Consider the following 19,223-nt stretch of genomic DNA (forward strand, 5'->3'; position numbering starts at 1 on the left):
GTCCTGTTGATGAATGAAGACACATGAACTTACTGATGAAATGAAATATGTCCACAAACAAATCAACTGTTGTTTATCTCGGAAACAGAAAATCAGCAGTGAAAACATTTCCTTGAGTTTGACTCTGTTCCTTCCAAACGTGTGACAGGGCAGTTAAAGAGGAGATGGAACACTCACCTGTGGATTCGAGCTTCTCTCAGTTTCATTGATGATCTTCCTCAGCGTCAGGAGCTCAGTCTGGAGAGCGGCTGGGACTCGAACCCTCCTCCTACCGACACACTGCAGCCAGGGGGAGGAGTGAAGCTGAGGAATGCAGCTCTTCTGGATCCACCGCCTGACAAGTGATGACGCTCAGTTGTGGGAGGTAATTAAAAGCATTTAATCTCAGTAGGTGTAACGGCCCCCCGCTTCTCCACACAAACTTCTGAGTCTCTTGACTGATGTACACGGCTCTTTATTTTTGCATCTGGCTTGCCGTAGTAGCACCGTAAAACTGTAATGACAGTTGCAAGTTACAAAGATTTTAATCATTAAAACCAAATACGAACATTAAAATACAATGAACAAACAAATCGCCACGTGAGACACATCTGACTCGTTAGAGTGACAGCGACTCCCTTCCGCACTACCCGCAGCAAAGTGAATGGGACCAGCTTCCTTACCTCGTTCCGCTTGGCGAGGGGTGTTAAGCTATTGGTGTTTGGATGGTTCTTAGGTCCGAGAAGTTCCACGAAGCTGGCGTCCGGTTTGGTTTCCGCTCCTATCTGTTCCGGGCTCACGGCAGGTATTTTATTGCACTGGGGCGGAAACGAGGGATCAGGTGTGTCGAATAAAACCGTCCGCTCCTTTGCTGCAGGTAATTATGCGAGGGGAGTCGCTACGTGTAAAAGACGACGAAATAAAACTGAAAATAACCCAAACCGTAGTTGAACATAAGAACAATATATATCCCAACCCTAAAATAAAAGAATAAAACAGTCTGCATAAACTGGCCGGTTTTGCTGACAGTTACACTCCCACCAAATCCTGATATAAACATTTCACCCGACTGTGCTATACAGGATTTCTGAAGATATCTAATGGCCCTTTCAATTAAAATATCAAGAAGTGTTATGTACGCGATATTTATCTATATGCCACAGGTTTAAACTATTTGTCGCGTCCCCTGGTCCTTTCAACTACTCCTCATGCAGGCAAGTGGGATGCCTACGACCACAGGCATTACATGAATGTCGCCCTCTACAGTCTTTATTGATGTGTCCCTTCCTTAGGCAACCAAAACAGAGGCGGTTTTCGTGGATGAATGCCTTTTTGTCTTCCATAGATTTCGCAGAGAAAGAAGGGCACCTGACGATGCCATGCGTTTCATCTTTGCAGACCACACATGGGGGTCTTCCCCTATAATCGGCCGTTTCAGGTGCATCTCGGGTGGTGTACTTTAATTGGGCAGTTGTATTGAGGGATCTGGCTTCCTTCTCGACTGTGGGTTTAAAGTTCATCCAATGTGGGGAGGTGATAGGGTTGCAAGATATCCGGGCCTCTTTGTTCAGGAACGCTGTGAAACTTTTGAAATCGGGGTAATCCCCCGATTTATACAGGTTATCGTCGACGATTCGGCCCCACTTTCGTACAATCCAGTCAGGTAGTTTTTGAAGTAGCTTGTGGTTTTCTTCGCAATCGTTCAAGATGGTCAAACCTTTAACGTGTGGGATTGCCTCTGAGCAGCCTTGGAGAAAGTCTGTAAAATCTCTCAGTGCTAAAGGATCAGTCGCACTGATTTTGGGCCATCTGGCGAGCTTGTCTCTGAAGGCCTTTTGAACAAGGAAAGGGTTTCCGTATCTCTCATGTAGTACTTTCCAGGCGCCTGTATATGCGTCCTCAGAGTTCCTATAGAAGAACCCTTCCACTGCTCTGCGGGCTTCTCCGACGAGGTAGATCTTTAGATAATACATCTTCTCGCTTGGTGAGAGAGGTTTCTGATCGATAAGGGTTGTAAAAGACATCTTCCAATCAGTGAACTTCAAAGGATCGCCATTAAATGTTTCTGGCTCAGGTACAGGCAAGCGATTTATGCTTAGTGCGCTTGCTATTGCTTGGGCCAGAGAGACAGTATCTTCAGATGTTGTTGCTCGCAAAGGTGCTAGTCGAGGTTGAGATGGTAACTCATTTGAATTTAGCCGAGCTTCATATCTGGTCTCCTGGTGAGCAGCGACTGATTCATGGTTCATCCCATCTTGGTGGACATCTTCGAAACTGTTATATGCTCTTACTCTAGCAGCTGCTACCTGGACTTCCTTCTCTGCCTTAAGCTGCTGCAGGTTCCTTCTTTCCTCTTCTAGCTTTGATTGTCTCTCTGTCCTTTTCCGCTCCAATTCAGTCAACATGGCCGCCTCTTCAAGTTTCCATTCATCTTCCAGTATTCTGAGCTTGGATTGCTGAGCTAGAATGTCTTTTGTTGCCTTTACCTCCGCTTGCTTGGCTGCGAGTTCTGCTTCTGCATCTTGTCGTTTGCTAGAGCTTGTGGAAATTGCATTTGATTGGTCTGAGTTCTGTGATGTTTCTGAAAATGCGGTTTCAGTATTGGTAAGTCCAAAGATGGAGCCATGCTCTTCCTTACTCAGCACTATTCTCACTCTCTCCTTCTCAATTCGTTCGTTATAGTTGCTATCGATGATGTCTCTGCGATTACTCACAAGAGCAAGGATTTCTTCGGTCAGAGCAGAGCAGGTGTCCATTTTACCAACGATATCTGAAGTGGAGGTTTGGTTGCGTACGAGTGGCTCATAGTGATGATGCACCGCGTCACGTTTTGTGGTAATGTTGTGTTGGATTTTGTCGAGGTCATCTGGAGAGCAGTAGTTTTTCAATTCAGTCCGAACTTCTCTTGCTGACAATTTCCAGGACTCATAGGCCTTATAAAAAATATTTTCATGCGGCTCTCGGATGTTCTCAGGAATTATTTTTTGCCGTGAGCCTGGTCTGTCTTGATGCATGGGAACTGATTTACTTGTTGCTGCTGCTTTAAGTGACATTTTATTTTACTTGCGTTGTTAATTTGACTTTCGGACCTTAATCTTTAGGTGTGATGTGCAGTGTGCCTGAATCGAACCTCTGCCAGTAGTCGCTTTAATTTAGTAACTGCTATTTCTTTGACCAGACATTTACAAACAGTTGAATACTCAAGAGTTTCAGTACAAAACGGATGCAACATAAATATTATAAGCAAAGGAAAAAAGGCTTGACAGGCACAAACAAAAGAGGATGCGTTATAAATATGCTGAGCAAGCTATCCTAGGCAATTTAAACAGTGATTACGCTCCTCAAACAAACAATAAATAATGTTGCAACATGACACATATTTACCATTGGTTGTTATAATCATCATCATTATTATTTTGTGATCAGTTTTGACACAGCAGGAAAGTCCACAACATTTTTGTATTTACATGTGAAAAGCTTCATTCAACTTCCATACACATGTCTCTCAGAGCATCTATAGTGCGTGCGCTGTGATGCGCAATCCGGTCTTGCCTGACGGTCGATGTGTAAGTTTTGTGTCTTCGGGTGACGACACGAGTCAGGAAGACGTTTCGGTGTAGCCACGAGTTTTACTGTAACGGCCCCCCGCTTCTCCACACAAACTTCTGAGTCTCTTGACTGATGTACACGGCTCTTTATTTTTGCATCTGGCTTGCCGTAGTAGCACCGTAAAACTGTAATGACAGTTGCAAGTTACAAAGATTTTAATCATTAAAACCAAATACGAACATTAAAATACAATGAACAAACAAATCGCCACGTGAGACACATCTGACTCGTTAGAGTGACAGCGACTCCCTTCCGCACTACCCGCAGCAAAGTGAATGGGACCAGCTTCCTTACCTCGTTCCGCTTGGCGAGGGGTGTTAAGCTATTGGTGTTTGGATGGTTCTTAGGTCCGAGAAGTTCCACGAAGCTGGCGTCCGGTTTGGTTTCCGCTCCTATCTGTTCCGGGCTCACGGCAGGTATTTTATTGCACTGGGGCGGAAACGAGGGATCAGGTGTGTCGAATAAAACCGTCCGCTCCTTTGCTGCAGGTAATTATGCGAGGGGAGTCGCTACGTGTAAAAGACGACGAAATAAAACTGAAAATAACCCAAACCGTAGTTGAACATAAGAACAATATATATCCCAACCCTAAAATAAAAGAATAAAACAGTCTGCATAAACTGGCCGGTTTTGCTGACAGTTACAGTAGGATTTTGAGTTTTGTGCTGTCATCGTCCTGAGAGGAAGTTATTGATCATCTCCTTGTATCTTTCTTACTGAATCTACGTTTCACATTTAGATCAAAGTTTTCACCTCGGCCCAACAGCTCTAAGAAGCTGCACCACATTAAACACACTCATAGATATCCATTAAAACACTCAGGTGAAAAGTGTTAAAGAAGATTCTTTTTAATTAGATGTAAAACATTGAGTATAAAATCTTCAGTGCAGATAAACCAGGTAGGATGAACACAAAGTTTTCTATCTTCACTCTGAACACAAACTATAAAAGTGACAGAATATAAGAGTTTGAGGATTCAGGAATAATTCTGAAGCATCAACACAGGACAAGAGAACACAACATTACAGACACACATAAAATAAAATAAAATAAAATAAAATAAAATAAAATAAAATAAAATAAAATAAAATAAAATAAAATAAAATAAAATAAAATAAAATAAAATAAAATAAAAAAATATATAATAAAAGTCACTCTCCAGGTGGATACTTTTTTTAAGATTCTACTTGACTTGTGTGTATCCTTGGCTTAAAGGCGCCCTCCCTTGTACTGTAGACACAGTACATATACACAATACATATATACAGTACAAATATACAGTACATATTCTGATCCCATTCAGATAATAAATTGAGGAACAAGCCTCCTGCTCTTCATCATCAACAAGACAGGGTCAGAAATGGTTGGAACAAGCCAGTTACAGTAAAGTGTAGAATTAAAATACAGAATTAACAACACACATTGTCACACTCCAGGCAAGTTGTGTGTGTGTGTGTTTGTGTGTGTGTTCAGCTGGTTTCCCTGTGGCCTGTGCTGATTGGATAAATTGGAGATGTGCCTTGGGTGCCCCCTTGTGGCTGTTTTACCCGAGTGGCAGGTGAGTGATGTGAAGCTGCAGAGTTTCCTGTGTGTCCCACCATGTTGCATCTACAGTGGATAAGGACTGAATGCAGAAAGCTAACCAAAATGGTTTTCATGGTATCATTTGATAATCTATGATTAAATTATTGATATTTTCTTTATTTCAAAACATTGTTTATCATATTACTATCTTATTTCATATGTCCTTTAACATAATATCTTTACTCATTATGCAACTATCAGCAAAAAATCATTTGTGATCAGAAAAGGTCAAACACAAACTGAGATCAACTGACTCATCATTTATTGTAGCTTGTAAATTATCACATTATCAACTGTCATTCGCTTATTGAGTCGAAATCTAAACATAAGCAAAAAAAAAAAAAATTAAAAACTGACAGAGAAAATTTGTGCTTCATCATCATCATCATCATCATCATCATCATCATCATCATCATCATCATCATCATCATCATCATTGTCTGTGGTAGAACTGTACTTGTCATTTAGAAAGGAGCATGTAAATAATGGAAAAACACATTTTAATCAGAAGAATATAATATAAAGTTAGTCCTTAACAATATGTGAATAACAATATTTGCTTGAACAAACTTAAAAAACTTAAAAGTTACGATATAAATGGCCGTATATTACTGAATATTTCATCACATGGTCTTAGTGTATTGTCCATCACCATTGTTTTCTTTAAAGTCATTACATACATAGAGATAATACATTCATAACTTCATCATCCACATCACCATGCACATCTGTTTCTCTGCCCTGAACTACGGAGTGTAATATAAAAGATAATTCATCATATGCACAAACATACGGCAACAAAAAGGAACAAAAATACAGGTAAAAAATATACATAAATACATTTATTTTGACATTTCTCGTTTATTTATGTTATCGCTCGAGGGCTAGTGACTATTGACACCGTAAAAAAAACTACCAAAAAATAAATCATCGAAGAGTCGTAAAGAAAAGAAAATGCACAGAGGTCCAAACTAACTCTGTTGTTCTTTCTTCATTTTCACTGAAACAAATTGGTTATTTAGTCACATTAACAACAAAAAAATTAACAAGAGTAAAACAAACATAAACTAACAAAACAATAATCTCTTGCAGAGTTTCCCCCCAAAATAGTAATTTTTCCTGAAGCTGAATGAGACTGAAGACTTGTAGTTCTCTGAATTTGCTTTCAGACCTGCACGGAGGTCCAGACATGTTACTGAGACTTTCTGGAGAGGCTGTAAGTGAGAACGTAGAGAATGTGAGAACACAGCAGGAAAATGTCCAGAACATTCACAGAAAGTGAGCGGGCCTGTTGATGACGTTTCTAATGTAAGATGTGAAACTGGAAGAAAACAAATCCTTGAACAAAGTCTGGACATTTTCCAGAGTCTATGTCAAAAAATAGTTGAGAAAGGATAATATTTCATCCAAGTGAATATTAATAATCTATTGTTGCATATTAAATTGGACTGAATTACCTGATGTGTTCAGTTGTACTTTATTCACTTCATGTTGAAGGCGTCTCTCAAACCCTTCAGAGCTTGTTCCTTTGTGAGTCTCCTCCAGGCCTCTGGGACATCAGCTGGTTTGGCTTCATATTTTTCAGCAAATCTTTCATTGTATTCCACCAGGACGTACTTCCAGTAGTCAGATGCCTCTATGGTGGAGTCTGGAGGAATGATCCAGTCTGGATAGTACTCGTTGTAGTTCTTGTAAGGATGCCACTCCCCTTTGGTGTCTGAGTTTCTGAATACACGATCACTGTGCACGTCAGTTGTACACAGTGATGTAACAAGCTTCTTACTTGACTCACACCTGAATCTACCAAGACCTTTTGGCCGATGAATGACTGCATGATGCTGCTTGTGATCTTTGCCACCGGCCTCACAGGGAGCCTTACAAAATGGACACTGTCGTCCACAACCAAACACTCTCTTGAAAAGCAGATCCTGTGGTTTGATTGGAAGCTTGTTCAGAGTCTCAGTGATGTCATCAGAGTTTGAGAACTCCTCTTCCAGTTGGTCCTTCAGCTCCTTCATTGAGTCCTTGAGACACTTGATGAATGAATGACATGAGCTTTGGATTTGAAACAAGGTGGTTTTTTCAGCCTCCACTGAAAGTGAGATGTCTTTGATCAAATGTTGGCGCATGTTGCTGATTAGCTTTGTGATGCTTTCCTTGTTATCTGGCAGCGGAGCACCATCCTCTCCTATTGCTGCCCGATCTATCGCTTCTGATATTTTTTTGTCGATGACTTGTAGATTGTTGTTCTTCAGTTTGCACAAAGTCTTGTCCTCTGACATCTTTTGCAGGATGTGCTCAAATATCCAATCCTTAACATATATTTCATAGTTAGCAATGTACCTGACAAAACTCTTGAAGTCTTCCTGTTGCAGTAATTCTTTCTGAATGTTGTACTGGAAGATTGTGCGAGAACCGTACTCTGCTGAATGGGAACCTGTCAGAATGTCATCCACAATGTTTACTCCCAGAGATCCACAGATGAACTGTTTCACAGCAGGTTTGATACAAGACTGGACAAAACCTTTGGCTTTGCGTTGGCAGTGATCTTCCTTTTTGTATAAAGCAAGAAAATCTGACAGGTACTGAGTCTTGTACTTTTCCAGCTGAGTGTGAGGATTATTATCTGACAAGAATCTTTTGTGCATTTTGACAAATTCCCTTGAAGCGATGCCACAAATGTGAAGTTTCAGGTCGATCTCAAACTGTATATTTGTTGTGTGATGGTTGTTACCTTGTTTAAGGGATTCATCAATTTGTTCGAGAAGATCCTTTGTGAAAGAGTCCTGGTAATCTCCATCGGTCTTTACCTTATCACGTACAAACCTTGTACAAGAGTCAATGATTCTGTCTGCAACGCTCTGCAAATCTCCTTTCAACAGATGTTTGAACTTCTCCATAACAGTGTCTACGTGATCACGTTTAGTTTTAAACGGAACTGTCCCCATTTCCTTTAGGTCTGTTACTTTCTTCAAAGCCTCATTGACGTTATGATTACCGAAGTCTTTTGTCAGCTGCTTCAGGATGCATGCTGCAATGTCTCGCTCTCTCAGGCCGGACACGTTTCCAGTGGCTTCAGCCCACATCTTTTCAAACTCTTGTGTCAGCTCTTCCTCAGTGAGAGTTGACGCGTTGCAGTCACTCAGAAGCTTCATGACCTTCTGTTCAATCACAACTCTGTATTCTCTCTGAATGTCCTGAACCTTTTTTAAACTTAGTTTTAGTTGAAGGATGCAATCCAGTTGTGCCAACACAGAATGTTTGATTTCATCTGCAAGGCATCTGACACTGTTTAAAAAGTCCACTTTGTATTTCTCTATCAGATTAACTCGTTTGTCTTTCAACTTGTAGTAGTCGGAGATTTGTTTCCTCATTGTTGTTTGTTGGTCTGTTATTTTGTCTGACACCTCAGATTTTTTTCCGCTAACTAATCTGTTCCAAGTTTCTACCTCAGATTCATTGTCAGCATTCAAGATTTCTACCTCTGCTTGTGCTTGCCAGGTCAGAATCTCTTTTCTGAACTCCCATTCCCACTGACTGAACTCTTTGCACAAGTTGTCATAGGCTTGAGCCACAAGAGTGTTTCTGAAACTAAAGATGAAGTTCTCATATTTCACTGCCTGCCAGAGACTCTTCATCCATTCCAGAAACTCTGGGATCTGAGACACTTCATTGCCCGGGTCCTTCTTCACTGTTTGCAAAAGGTTTTTCTTGAAATCTGCCACAGCTTCACTGTAACCTGTGTTCACTGGGGCCATTGGTGGAGTTCCATGCCAGAGTCCTGGGATGTTCCAGTTGTTCTTGTCCATGTCATAGTCCAGCACATCCGTGAACTCTTTGATAGAAGGTTTATTTTCCATTTCAGCTGCGATTTGAGTCATTTCATTGAGTTGGTCCAGGAGATGTTTTCTATCTGTCATGTTCTTGGCATGAGCTGAAACTGATGAAACATTCTGGTGAACAAAATGACAAACTGGCTTTTTTCCAATTTCTTTCATCCTCAAGAATGCGTGCACTGCAATTTGCAGGACATCTTTCATTTCTGCTGCGTTTTCCATTGCGATGTTGACGATGGTGGCATCACTCAAGCCAATGACAAAGGTTGCTAACTGGTTGTCGTGCTCGTAACTGTCCTCTAGTTGTGCCAGATCAGGAGCCTTAAGACCCTCTGTGTCAATGAGGACAATAAAATCACAGTTAAACTCGCTTTTCAAATCCTCTCCAACTTTGAGGAAGAGCATGAAAGCTCCTCTTGTGCATCTGCCGCTGCTGACAGGAAACTGCACACCAAACATGGTGTTGAGGAGCGTTGACTTACCGGTGCTCTGAACACCCAACACAGTCAGTACCAACAGTCTGCTCCTCTGTCCAACCTTCTTGTGAAGCTCCATCAGTACGTCAGCCACCCATCTCTCTGGGACGTTGGAGGCATCTCCGTCCAAAAGCTCTAAAGGATATCCATCCAGCAGCATTTCAGCTGCCAAACCAGGGAGCTGGGATATTTCATCAGCTGTTGTTGAGATGCTGGTTGAGAACTCGTAGATCAGTCCCATGTCTCTCATGTAATGCTCTGTTCCTAAAGAGCTGTCCACCAAAGCTTGGTCTAACTCTGCTATGAGTTTGGTGTCTTTCTTCTCGCATTGCTCTTTGAATTTGTGACGTAACTTAGAGAGTTCGACTCGTGAATGTGTATTAAACTTCAGTTTCATCCACTTCAGGAAAATATCTCTTTTTTCTCTGTCACTTGTCGATAAGCACTTGATGAAACTCTTCATTCCTTTGGAGGCGTCACATTTTTGTTGCTCTTGTCTGATTTGTCTTTTTTCTTCCTGAAGTTTACATTTATATTCTTCAAGGCCAGAATCACCAGATGTCTTCAGGCGACACTCTTCCTTTTCTAACTTTGACAACCTCTTCCAGTTCGCTCCTTGCAAACTCAGATTTTGTTTTTTATAGTCTAGTATACTTCGCTCTCCAATGTCGTCTATGATCTCCTCAGCTGCTTTTCTCTGTGCGTCAGTTTTGCTTTCGTCCACAGACAGACCAAGTTCAACAGCTTTTCCAACCATATCTTCAATGCTCATGGTGTCTTTAACATCTAACAGGGATGCCTTGATGACCTCACAAAGTTTCTTTGAGATCTCTGCCACATTTGAACTCTTGCGGTTGACCTTTACTCTGTTCTTTGGTAAACCTAATTCATCCACCAATCTCTTCACAGACATCATCTCCTCACTGTCATTCCCTCCCTTTCGATTGATGACTAAGAAGAGTTTGGATTTCACATCTTGAAGAGAAGATAGAATCCTGTGCTCACTTTCTTCAACGCTGTCTAGAAACACAAAGGTAGCTGTTGATACTTGAAAGAGAAAGTTGAATTGTGTGAGTGATTCACAAATGCCCCCTCGCAAATTTGCGAAGGCAGTAGGCTCAGGAAAAATGTCAAGTTTTCCCCCGCCAGAGGGAAGGTACCAGCAAACCTCAACAAGGCCATTTGCAATTTCTCTTTTGACTGCCCCCCCCTCCACATCTCTGTGTATGAAGATGTTGCAGTTCTGTTGTCCACTGCTGAGGACATGATTCAAGATCTGGGACTTGGATAAACTACTGTTCTTCAGCCTCACAAAGGAGAAGAATGGTATATTTGCTTGGACAATGTTGTCTTCAACAAACCCTCTTGATTCAGACATATCATGTGGACGCCACTCTTTGACGATGTCTCTCAGAGCCCACAGCATCAGGGTACACTGACTCTTGTTGCCGCTGGGCAACAGCAGTGGAAGAGAAAACTGGCACATTGACATCTTGAGGGCCATTTCCTGCTGCAGGATGCTGTCAGCGCAATGGAAGAGAGCGACTATGAGGTCGAGGGGGTTAACCTCATCATCTCTAGAATCATCAACGCTGTCTTCATCAGAGTGATCCTTGTCTTCTTCAATGTTTTCCTCTGGCCTGATTGATGATTGTATTGAGCTCCTGCATTCTGCATTTATTTTGAACAGTTTTCTGAGGAAACTCAAGGGTATTTCCTCCAGCGATAAAACTTCTTTTTCCTCAATACTGTTTTGGTTGATCTCAAAGAGAGACTGTTGTTTGAGTTTGTTGGGGTAAAAGTCCTTCAGTCCAAGTTTGACGAGAAAGCTCAACAGGGCTGTCAAAGAGAAAGAGAACATACATTTTAGAAATTCACGACTGGCACCACCTATTGGTTGTATATGTATAGTTGATTGTTTTGGTATGTGTTATTTTGCAGTGTTACATACTGTAAATCTTTCTTGTGAATAACATCTCGGAGCCAAGACTTAATTCACATCAAACCAAAACTATTTATTGTTACATATAGGAATCCCAAGATGTCTGAGCAACATCGGCCTGAAGGGACATGTCATCCTCGAGCTGCCTCTCTCAGGTCTTGTAGAGAAGTTTAAATTCACCAAAACAAGGCTGGAGACTCTCTCAGAGTCCAGAGACAAATATATACGGGCTGTTGGACCATAATTGACAACAGGACTGAAATGGAAACCAATAGAAGCAACCAACAGGTAAAAGCAGCACTCTATCACACTGACATTGTGGGTCACGTTAAACAGGGAAGCGCAGGTTTGGGCCGAGGTCAGAGTAGTCTCCTGTGGAACAAGGCAACTCCTTCAGAGCGGTGACAATTGGTAGTCCTGGAAATCTGGCATCAGGAAGAGGCAGCAAGATGTGTGAAGGCCGTCACTCAAGCAAGACAGGGGCAGTGGATGAGATGGGAAATCATAGAGAAAAGACGGATCAGTTGGAAGGACCGGTGGGGAATGGAAGCTAGCACCCTCACCCAACCTACAGCAGTGGCTGAACGAAGATCCATCCCGCCCACTACGCTCGACTCAAGCTACCCTCATCCTCGCTGGTTGTAAAATACGTCTCTCCCAAAGTAGGTATACGTGGAGACACAACCAGGTACTCACATGCCTTGCAGCAACAATAAACACTGTTGCTTGCTGTCCTGGCTCCTAAAAGGTGAAACAAGCTCCCTAATGACATCAGAAAGTCATCTTCCACCACAAACTAAAAACATACCTCTTCCAACTATACCTTGAATACAAAAATGAACACTTTAGTTTAAACAAAAAATGTAGTAGCACTTAAATGGCACTTACTTATTGCACTTTGTAGTTTTGCTTACCTGAAGAAAATTGTACTTGCTTGATTATTGTTGTTCTGGGTGTTTACCCTCATGATTGATGCACTTATTATGTGTCGCTTTGGATAAAAGCACCATTTAAATGAAATGTAAATACAAAGATAACTGCTACCAATGCCTTGACATCCAAAACATCAAACGCAGTTCAAAGGAAAACTTTTGTCTGTGAGGGGGAACAGGAACAGAGAGGTTCTCCTCCATCTGACCATTCCTGTTGAGATGGAGCAAGCCAGAGACTGGAAGATGTTGGTGGACGTGGGCCAGCAGCTTCTAGTCACATATTGTTACTACCATTATAAGACAGGACCTGATACACTGGTCCATCATCCTGCACATCGTCTACTTTGTAGAATTAACCCAAGTTTCTAACGTCCTCAGCTGGAGGACAGAATTCAGTATAAATTTGGTAGCTACAGCTTTGTGCCCATTCACGCAACAAGCATAGAGATCTCAACATATTGCTTTGTAAGCTCTCTGTGTCCATACACAAATAAAAGTTGAATGAGTTACCTGCATGCTCTTCACATTCTGGGTCTCTTGTAGACATGGTCAAAGCCTTCCCTTTATTCCTCTGTGCGTCAAAACCTGGAGAAAAATATATATTAACTCGTAAGTTTTACAGAACAATTGTTTACAGACTTTATTTTTGGATTAGTTTGTGGCCAAGATGTTTTAGAATTGAATTAGTTTTGGTTACCAACTACAGGTGGAAATCACAAATCACTTTGTCCATTTCAAAGATTAATTGTCCGACTTGCAGCACTGACCCAGATTGTGTTTATTTGAACCTGTTGCTAGTCAAAACAGTCAAATAAAGTTCAGTACGTAACTACAAAAATATTTCTTAATGAACTATCTATCGTATTGTGACTTTTGTCATTTTCTTAAAGAAGTCCTGTATTGTATGGATGGACCAAGATTCTGTGTGACCTGCACCCACTGAGCCTGTTATGAAAGTCAACCTGCACTGCCCACAGAGAATTGTATTAATCTGTGACCTGTACTGAAAAGAGTTTTTGTGGTGACAGTTGACATTATGAAAAGATAGACATGTCTCCACTTCCTCCCATTGTGAAAAACTGAAGCCAAAATATCTTGGGTGTGATGTAAGTGATTGAAGCTCTGTACGTTTCTACAACAGTAATTTGCTGTTCCTGTTTTCCATTTGTTGGAATGTACAGCGAGCTATGGAGTTTTACTCCTGATCATTTCCTCTGCTTATATATTTATTTAATTAGAACCCGCGCACCGACGGTGGGAGGCCCTATTGTTTTTCGAGGGGTTGTATTTTTCAGACCGAGATGCTCAAATTCTTACCAAAGTCTGCAGAAAATTCAAAATCCCAAAAAGTAATTGTATTCTGGAGTAATTTGAAATGGGTGTGGCAAAATGTCTCAACAGCGCAATCTAAGGAAAAGCCCCTCAGTTTGCTTTCACAGATCTTCACAAAAGTCCTATCTGGGGCTATCATGACCAGACAAAAAAAAGGGTCTAAAGATGAAATGGGAGAAACGCAACAGGAAGCCCGCCATTTTGGATTTAGTGGCTATTTTGGCCGTATCTAAATTTTTTCTTTGAAGTATTTGTCCCAGCGTTCAGGATCAGATCAACTTCATATGGACATGAGTGTCCTCACAACAAGATGGAGATATAAGCTACTTCGAATTTCGAGTTTTCATCAGATGGTGTGATCGTGGCGTGGCGTAAAAGTTTGATTACACGCCATCAAAACACAATATTCTGTATCTCAGACATACATAGTGCAATCGACTCCAAACTAGACGTGTAAGACAAGAGTCCCGGCCTGTTGACATCTACACAGAAATTATTAATTCAAATCACAGCACTACCTGCTGACTACAGGAAGTGACATGTAATATATTTTGATGAACTGCTCCTGGCTGCTTTATAATATACAGCTCAAAAGAGCTCAGTCAAGTCATTGGATCATGGTCAGAATTGTGACATTTCTTCAAACCGTGTCAACATTGAGGTGCGGCAAAGGATCAACCTTCGCCAAAGGACACGATGTTGTCAAAACTCCACTCTGCATTGTCCTATCACTACCAAACTTCTGTCTCATGATAAGAGTCCAAGCCTGAACAGCTCTATGTGTCAATATTTCCTTAGGGTCATAGCGCCACCTACTGATTCGCACTGAAACAGGAAGTACTTTATTAATCCACTCGGCTTTATCCAACCGGCTCTGAACTACTGACCTATGATCACAATCCTGACCTGAACACATCCATATATAAATTTTAGTTCAGGGTCATAGCGCCACCTACTGATCAGTTTGAAAAGTAAGTTCTGGAAGAAAATTTAGATTTATAAAACCGTCAGGGGCAGACCTGAACGCAATGTTCACTTTATAAATCACAGTCCAACTGGAAACGTTCGTACGTGGATCAGCCTCAAAAGTCCGCCCTCCACACGCCCACTTTCAATCATTAAATGATGCTGCTGACCAATGGGTTGCCATGAACCCTCGCTTCCTCCTCCTCATTCCGTTCGCGTGCACACATCACGCAGAATCACGCACCCGTGTCACGGCTGTATTCATATATTTAGAGGAGGGGTATTCAACTAAAATCAAAAGAGGTCCAGTTAGAGAAAATATCTTTAAGAAAAGGTCCGTAAGATCATAATGTCTCACTGTTTAGTGTGATATTTATTTAAGTAGTCTAGTAGTTGTATCAATATCTGCATGTACTCAATAACTGACTGCAAATCAAATGAATTCAGTACGATTCAAAAAGCTTTTTGACAATATTTATTGTCACGTAACATAGAACTGAAAATATATATGATTGCAGATATGTATCATTTTCTCTCATTAACTAAATAAAAGTAGGGCTGCATTTCCAAATAAGATAAAATAAATTATTTGAAAATTGTGCATGTTCTAATAAAGGGCTTAACTTCAGAAAAATAAAATAAAGGGAGCAAAAGCAATTTCAATTTTTCTTGACTCAAAAGTCTCCACCAATTTTACAGATAATAAATCTCATCACATCCTAACAATTGAACAGTTTTAGATTCACTTTCTTCCCCTCTTATATCCCACTCCCCCACTTTTTTCCTCTGTTTCTCTCCCTTTCTCCGTCTCACTCGTCTGTTTCTCTCCCTTGTTTTCTCTACCGGTATCGCTATTTTTCTTTTTCTATCTACCGTCTCTCATCTGTCTGCACTGTAGAGTCGCAATGTTAACCGCCTGGACTGCACAGACTTGATTGGCTGAGTAGTATCATGTGGGATGGCTTAACTCGCATGCAATTGGTCTGTGCGTTTCCTCATCTGCTAAACTACCGTAAAGACTACAAAAGCTGTGCCGTTTACAAATTGAAGCGCCCTGTCAGGTTTAAAATAATATCCTTCTGTTTTGGCTCTAGGTCCGGGTCCCTACGGGACGGCTTCTGGGATCGGACTCGGACCGTGGTCCGCCTGTTGGTGACCTATGATTTAGAGCATCGGACGTATTACTTCACTTCAGTAGATCCTCACCTCCACTCTGTGATACTATTTGGAAAGTTTCTTAATTTCTTGTGAGTGATCTCCACTGGAGATCACTCTGATGATACACGTACAGTGTTTAAAGATATTATTAAAACCTGTTGATAACTTGTCTCCTTAAGTTCCCTATTTAATGGAATCTGAACGTAATTTGCCGAAAAGTTGTTTTATATATTTTTGTATTAAATGGTTTGTGTGGAACAGATATGTTGCACAAGCACAACTAAAGCGGTTGGTTTTAATGTAAATGATGAAGTCGATCAAAAAACAGTTCACCACCTCACATCTGTGTCGCCACTTTCCCGTCTCAAAAACGTTCGTATGCATGGGTCAGAGTTTGAGTGGAAAGATGCAAATTTTCCCGTCAAGTTTGCGTGAGAAGTGGCGTACGCACGTTTCAGGCCCTGCTTTGTGCTGTTGAGATTTCTAAATTTTAGTTTCTCTCTGTGCTGAGAAAATCCCAACCAAATAAAGCTAGAGACAGTTTTAGCTAGATGTAATGCCTTCATACTAATGAATTTAATAACCGTTGCTGTTTAGTGCCAATAATAAAATCTTTTTACTAGTTCTAATACTTCACTTTTTAATATTAAAGCATATTGTCCTTAGCTGCATTAACCTCACATAGAGTTCCAGAAGCTGTCTGATAAAGTCGTGGAGGTCAGACAGAGTGACTGTGTTGACTTGATTCTGTATTTTGCTTTGGGTTCAGTTTTTCCGATTGTTTACACAGTCAGGATTGTTTTGATGAAACAGAAAACACAATAATATTTTCTCCAACTACAATGGCACTCACTCTTTGCAATAAAAGCGGGAGGGGAGGTAGGAGCAGTTTGAGTCAGGTATAAGACCTTATACAAAATCATTAATATTAACCTTTTGTTTTCCTAATGTTTAATCTACAAATTAGAATGTGTGTGCGTCACATTGTTGGTCAGTCTCACAGCTGTCTTGATAAGAGGGACGAGAGAGTTGTTATGTTTAAGTTGGTGCAGCCAAGATGGCTGGAGCTTGACATATTTCTACTCAAAGCCAGGGGAGGAGACAACATCAGATAGAGTTGTCTAGCAACCGGCAGAGTAGCGTAGGAGCATGACGGAGAGCTGTTTCCCTGTCACTTCCTGGATTCGGTGACAAGAGGCGTAGGACTGCGGCTGGACCAATAAGGGAGATCCAAAGTGATTTGCGGTGACACCCCTCCAATATTTTCTAACCAATCACATCAAATCTACTATTATAATTATGTCAGACCCCTGCTGTTCGGGGCCATTGTTACTCCCTATGCTAACTTAATTAGCATAGTCTGTGATAATTATCCATAGCTATGAATAACTCTTCATTGTATTTTTAATAAAACACTTGATCGAACCAAAACCTTGGATCGGCTTCTCTCATATTTAAGGATAAACGAACACGCATGACAATTTGGTGACCCCGGCCGTGATCCTATGAGAGGTTTTAAATGACATTTTTCTGAGGAGGATCTTGACTAGACAGACAGCAGGCCTCAAGGTCTAGGCTGCTCCGATCGATTCTTCGCATTCTCATAGGAGCTTCAAACAAAAAGGTACGCAGAAACCAGTTAAAACAAATTCTGTATTAGTTAGATAGTCATTGTTATAGATATGAGAATGCGGAGAGGAAATAGGAGGTAAAAATATATAAATAAAGTTCTGTGTGTTTTGAGATACAATGAAAAGTGATATGAGGAACCAGAGGAAATGAGAATGAAATAAAGGGACATGAAAAGGGACAATGAAAAGTGATGAGAATGAAATAGGAGTCCCAGATCTTGGCGCAGGATACCATAAACTGACGATTTAAACAACAGTTTGCAAACATTGCAACCTAAAATAGTTAGGGTGTGGTTTGGAGGAAGGGGTTAGCCTGCACTAGGAAAGTGAGGAACCAAACAGCCAAACACATTGTTGTTTAATCGGTCCTAAAGATAGAGATTCAGGTAGCAGGATTACAGTGGGATCTGGAGACGGAGTGCTGGTTCTGACGGGGACAGGTGCTTATCGGGCCAGATGCACTGTTGAATCGAGCCTGAAGCAAATTTTACGAAGGGAGCCGTGAAAATAATGTGAGCTGAACGCGCAGCGCTGTTATGACGAGACCAGACGCTTAACTGAAACCAGACACAGCTTTTGGATCGACCCTTGGATTAGAGATAAAACGGCTGTGAAAATTTGTAATTCTGTACGTGGCATCTTGCTCTGACGGGACCATGCTTAACTAACCAGATGCAAAGTTTGATCGAGCTTAAAATTCGCCGTGCAACACAGGTAATCAAATATGATGAGTCTGCACCAGGACCTGTTCTGACAAGACTGGAGCTGGGCCACAGACTTTACCGTTGCGTGTGTCGAGCCTAAACATTTAAAGACGCTAAGATCATAATATTTTATTATTATGTGAGCTCGAATTGTTTTGTCAAAATGAAGTACTTTATGTAAAGAAGCTATAAGTGACAGGTCACTGAGGCTGAACAAAGGGAGTTTCCCTTTTTCTGCTATCTCTCTCTCCCCCCCCCCTACTTCTCCTGGGTTTCTGTGCTCAGGCTGTATATAAAATGTAAAAAACTTGGCTGGCTTATCTGGTTTATCAATCAGGACACAAAGACCTGAGAGGATTGAATCTGGCTTAGTTTTGTAAAACCAATTGGGTTGTGTATTTTATTTAAAGGTGGGTTTGTCTGATTCAAAAGAAGAAGGGCAGTTATTGATTATATAAATTTGAGAGGTAAAGTAACTAGTGTGAGTAGGAGTGTGTTTGTCTGTGAAAAAGAGAGGAGAAAGAGTGTGTCAAAGATCGACCGACTGACAGAGACAGAGGCAGAGATTTATTTCTGCCGCTTGGTAGCCAGATAAGGATAATAGCTCTGAATAACACTTCATTGTATTTTCCATAAAACACTTGATTGAACCAAAACCTTGGATCGGCTTCTCTCATATTTAAGGATAAACGAACATGCATGACAGTGCGTAAGCAACGGTTATAAATGAGACCCCAGATCTTTCAAAGTCCTCTTATCATAGATAAACTGATATTGCACAAAATTATGCATGTAAGTATTCATAGGAATTTACCTGCAAGCGCTCATTCTTCCATGTTCATCGTAGACATGGTCTGTCTTCTCCTTGTCTTCCTTGACTCCCTTGTGCCTCAGAACCTGGAAGAAAAATACATTTCTCTAGTTTCAGAACCACTGTTAATATCAGACATTCAAATCAGATCAATCAAATCATTGAACTAAGTTTCCAGCATGTAAACTAAAACGTACCTGACATGGTGTTAGGAGAGTGTGCGGCTGCTCGTGTCAGCTCTGCTATTTATACTAGTCGAGCAG

The 19,223-nt window shown here is 41.1% G+C and overlaps 2 protein-coding genes across 2 annotated transcripts in view; both read right to left on the reverse strand.

Moving 5' to 3' along the window:
• LOC132998092 (ras association domain-containing protein 7-like) overlaps positions 1-284 on the reverse strand; it is a 50,687-nt gene extending 50,403 nt beyond the window's left edge. Inside the window, exon 1 of the mRNA XM_061067585.1 lies at positions 178-284. The gene's annotated coding sequence lies outside the window, so the exon portion shown is untranslated. The remainder of the gene's footprint in view (positions 1-177) is intronic.
• A 6,358-nt stretch (positions 285-6,642) lies between these two features.
• On the reverse strand, positions 6,643-19,164 carry LOC132998794 (up-regulator of cell proliferation-like). The gene is made up of 3 exons (XM_061068539.1): positions 19,158-19,164; positions 12,884-12,943; positions 6,643-11,323 (listed from the first exon to the last, which is right to left on the reverse strand). The coding sequence occupies exons 1-3, from the start codon at positions 19,162-19,164 to the stop codon at positions 6,654-6,656; spliced, it is 4,737 nt and encodes a 1,578-aa protein (XP_060924522.1). The 3' UTR covers positions 6,643-6,653.
• Positions 19,165-19,223: the final 59 nt, after the last annotated feature.

Source organism: Limanda limanda, chromosome 3 (assembly GCF_963576545.1).
Source record: "Limanda limanda chromosome 3, fLimLim1.1, whole genome shotgun sequence".
NCBI classification, from domain to species: Eukaryota; Metazoa; Chordata; class Actinopteri; order Pleuronectiformes; family Pleuronectidae; genus Limanda; species Limanda limanda.

Bases quoted from the DNA above. Each gene is read 5' to 3' on its own strand.
- LOC132998794 (XM_061068539.1), bottom strand. The intron at 11,324-12,883 runs GTGAAGAGCATG...TCTCTTTGACAG, and splicing joins GTCTACAAGAGACCCAGAAT to CCCTGTTGAGCTTTCTCGTC.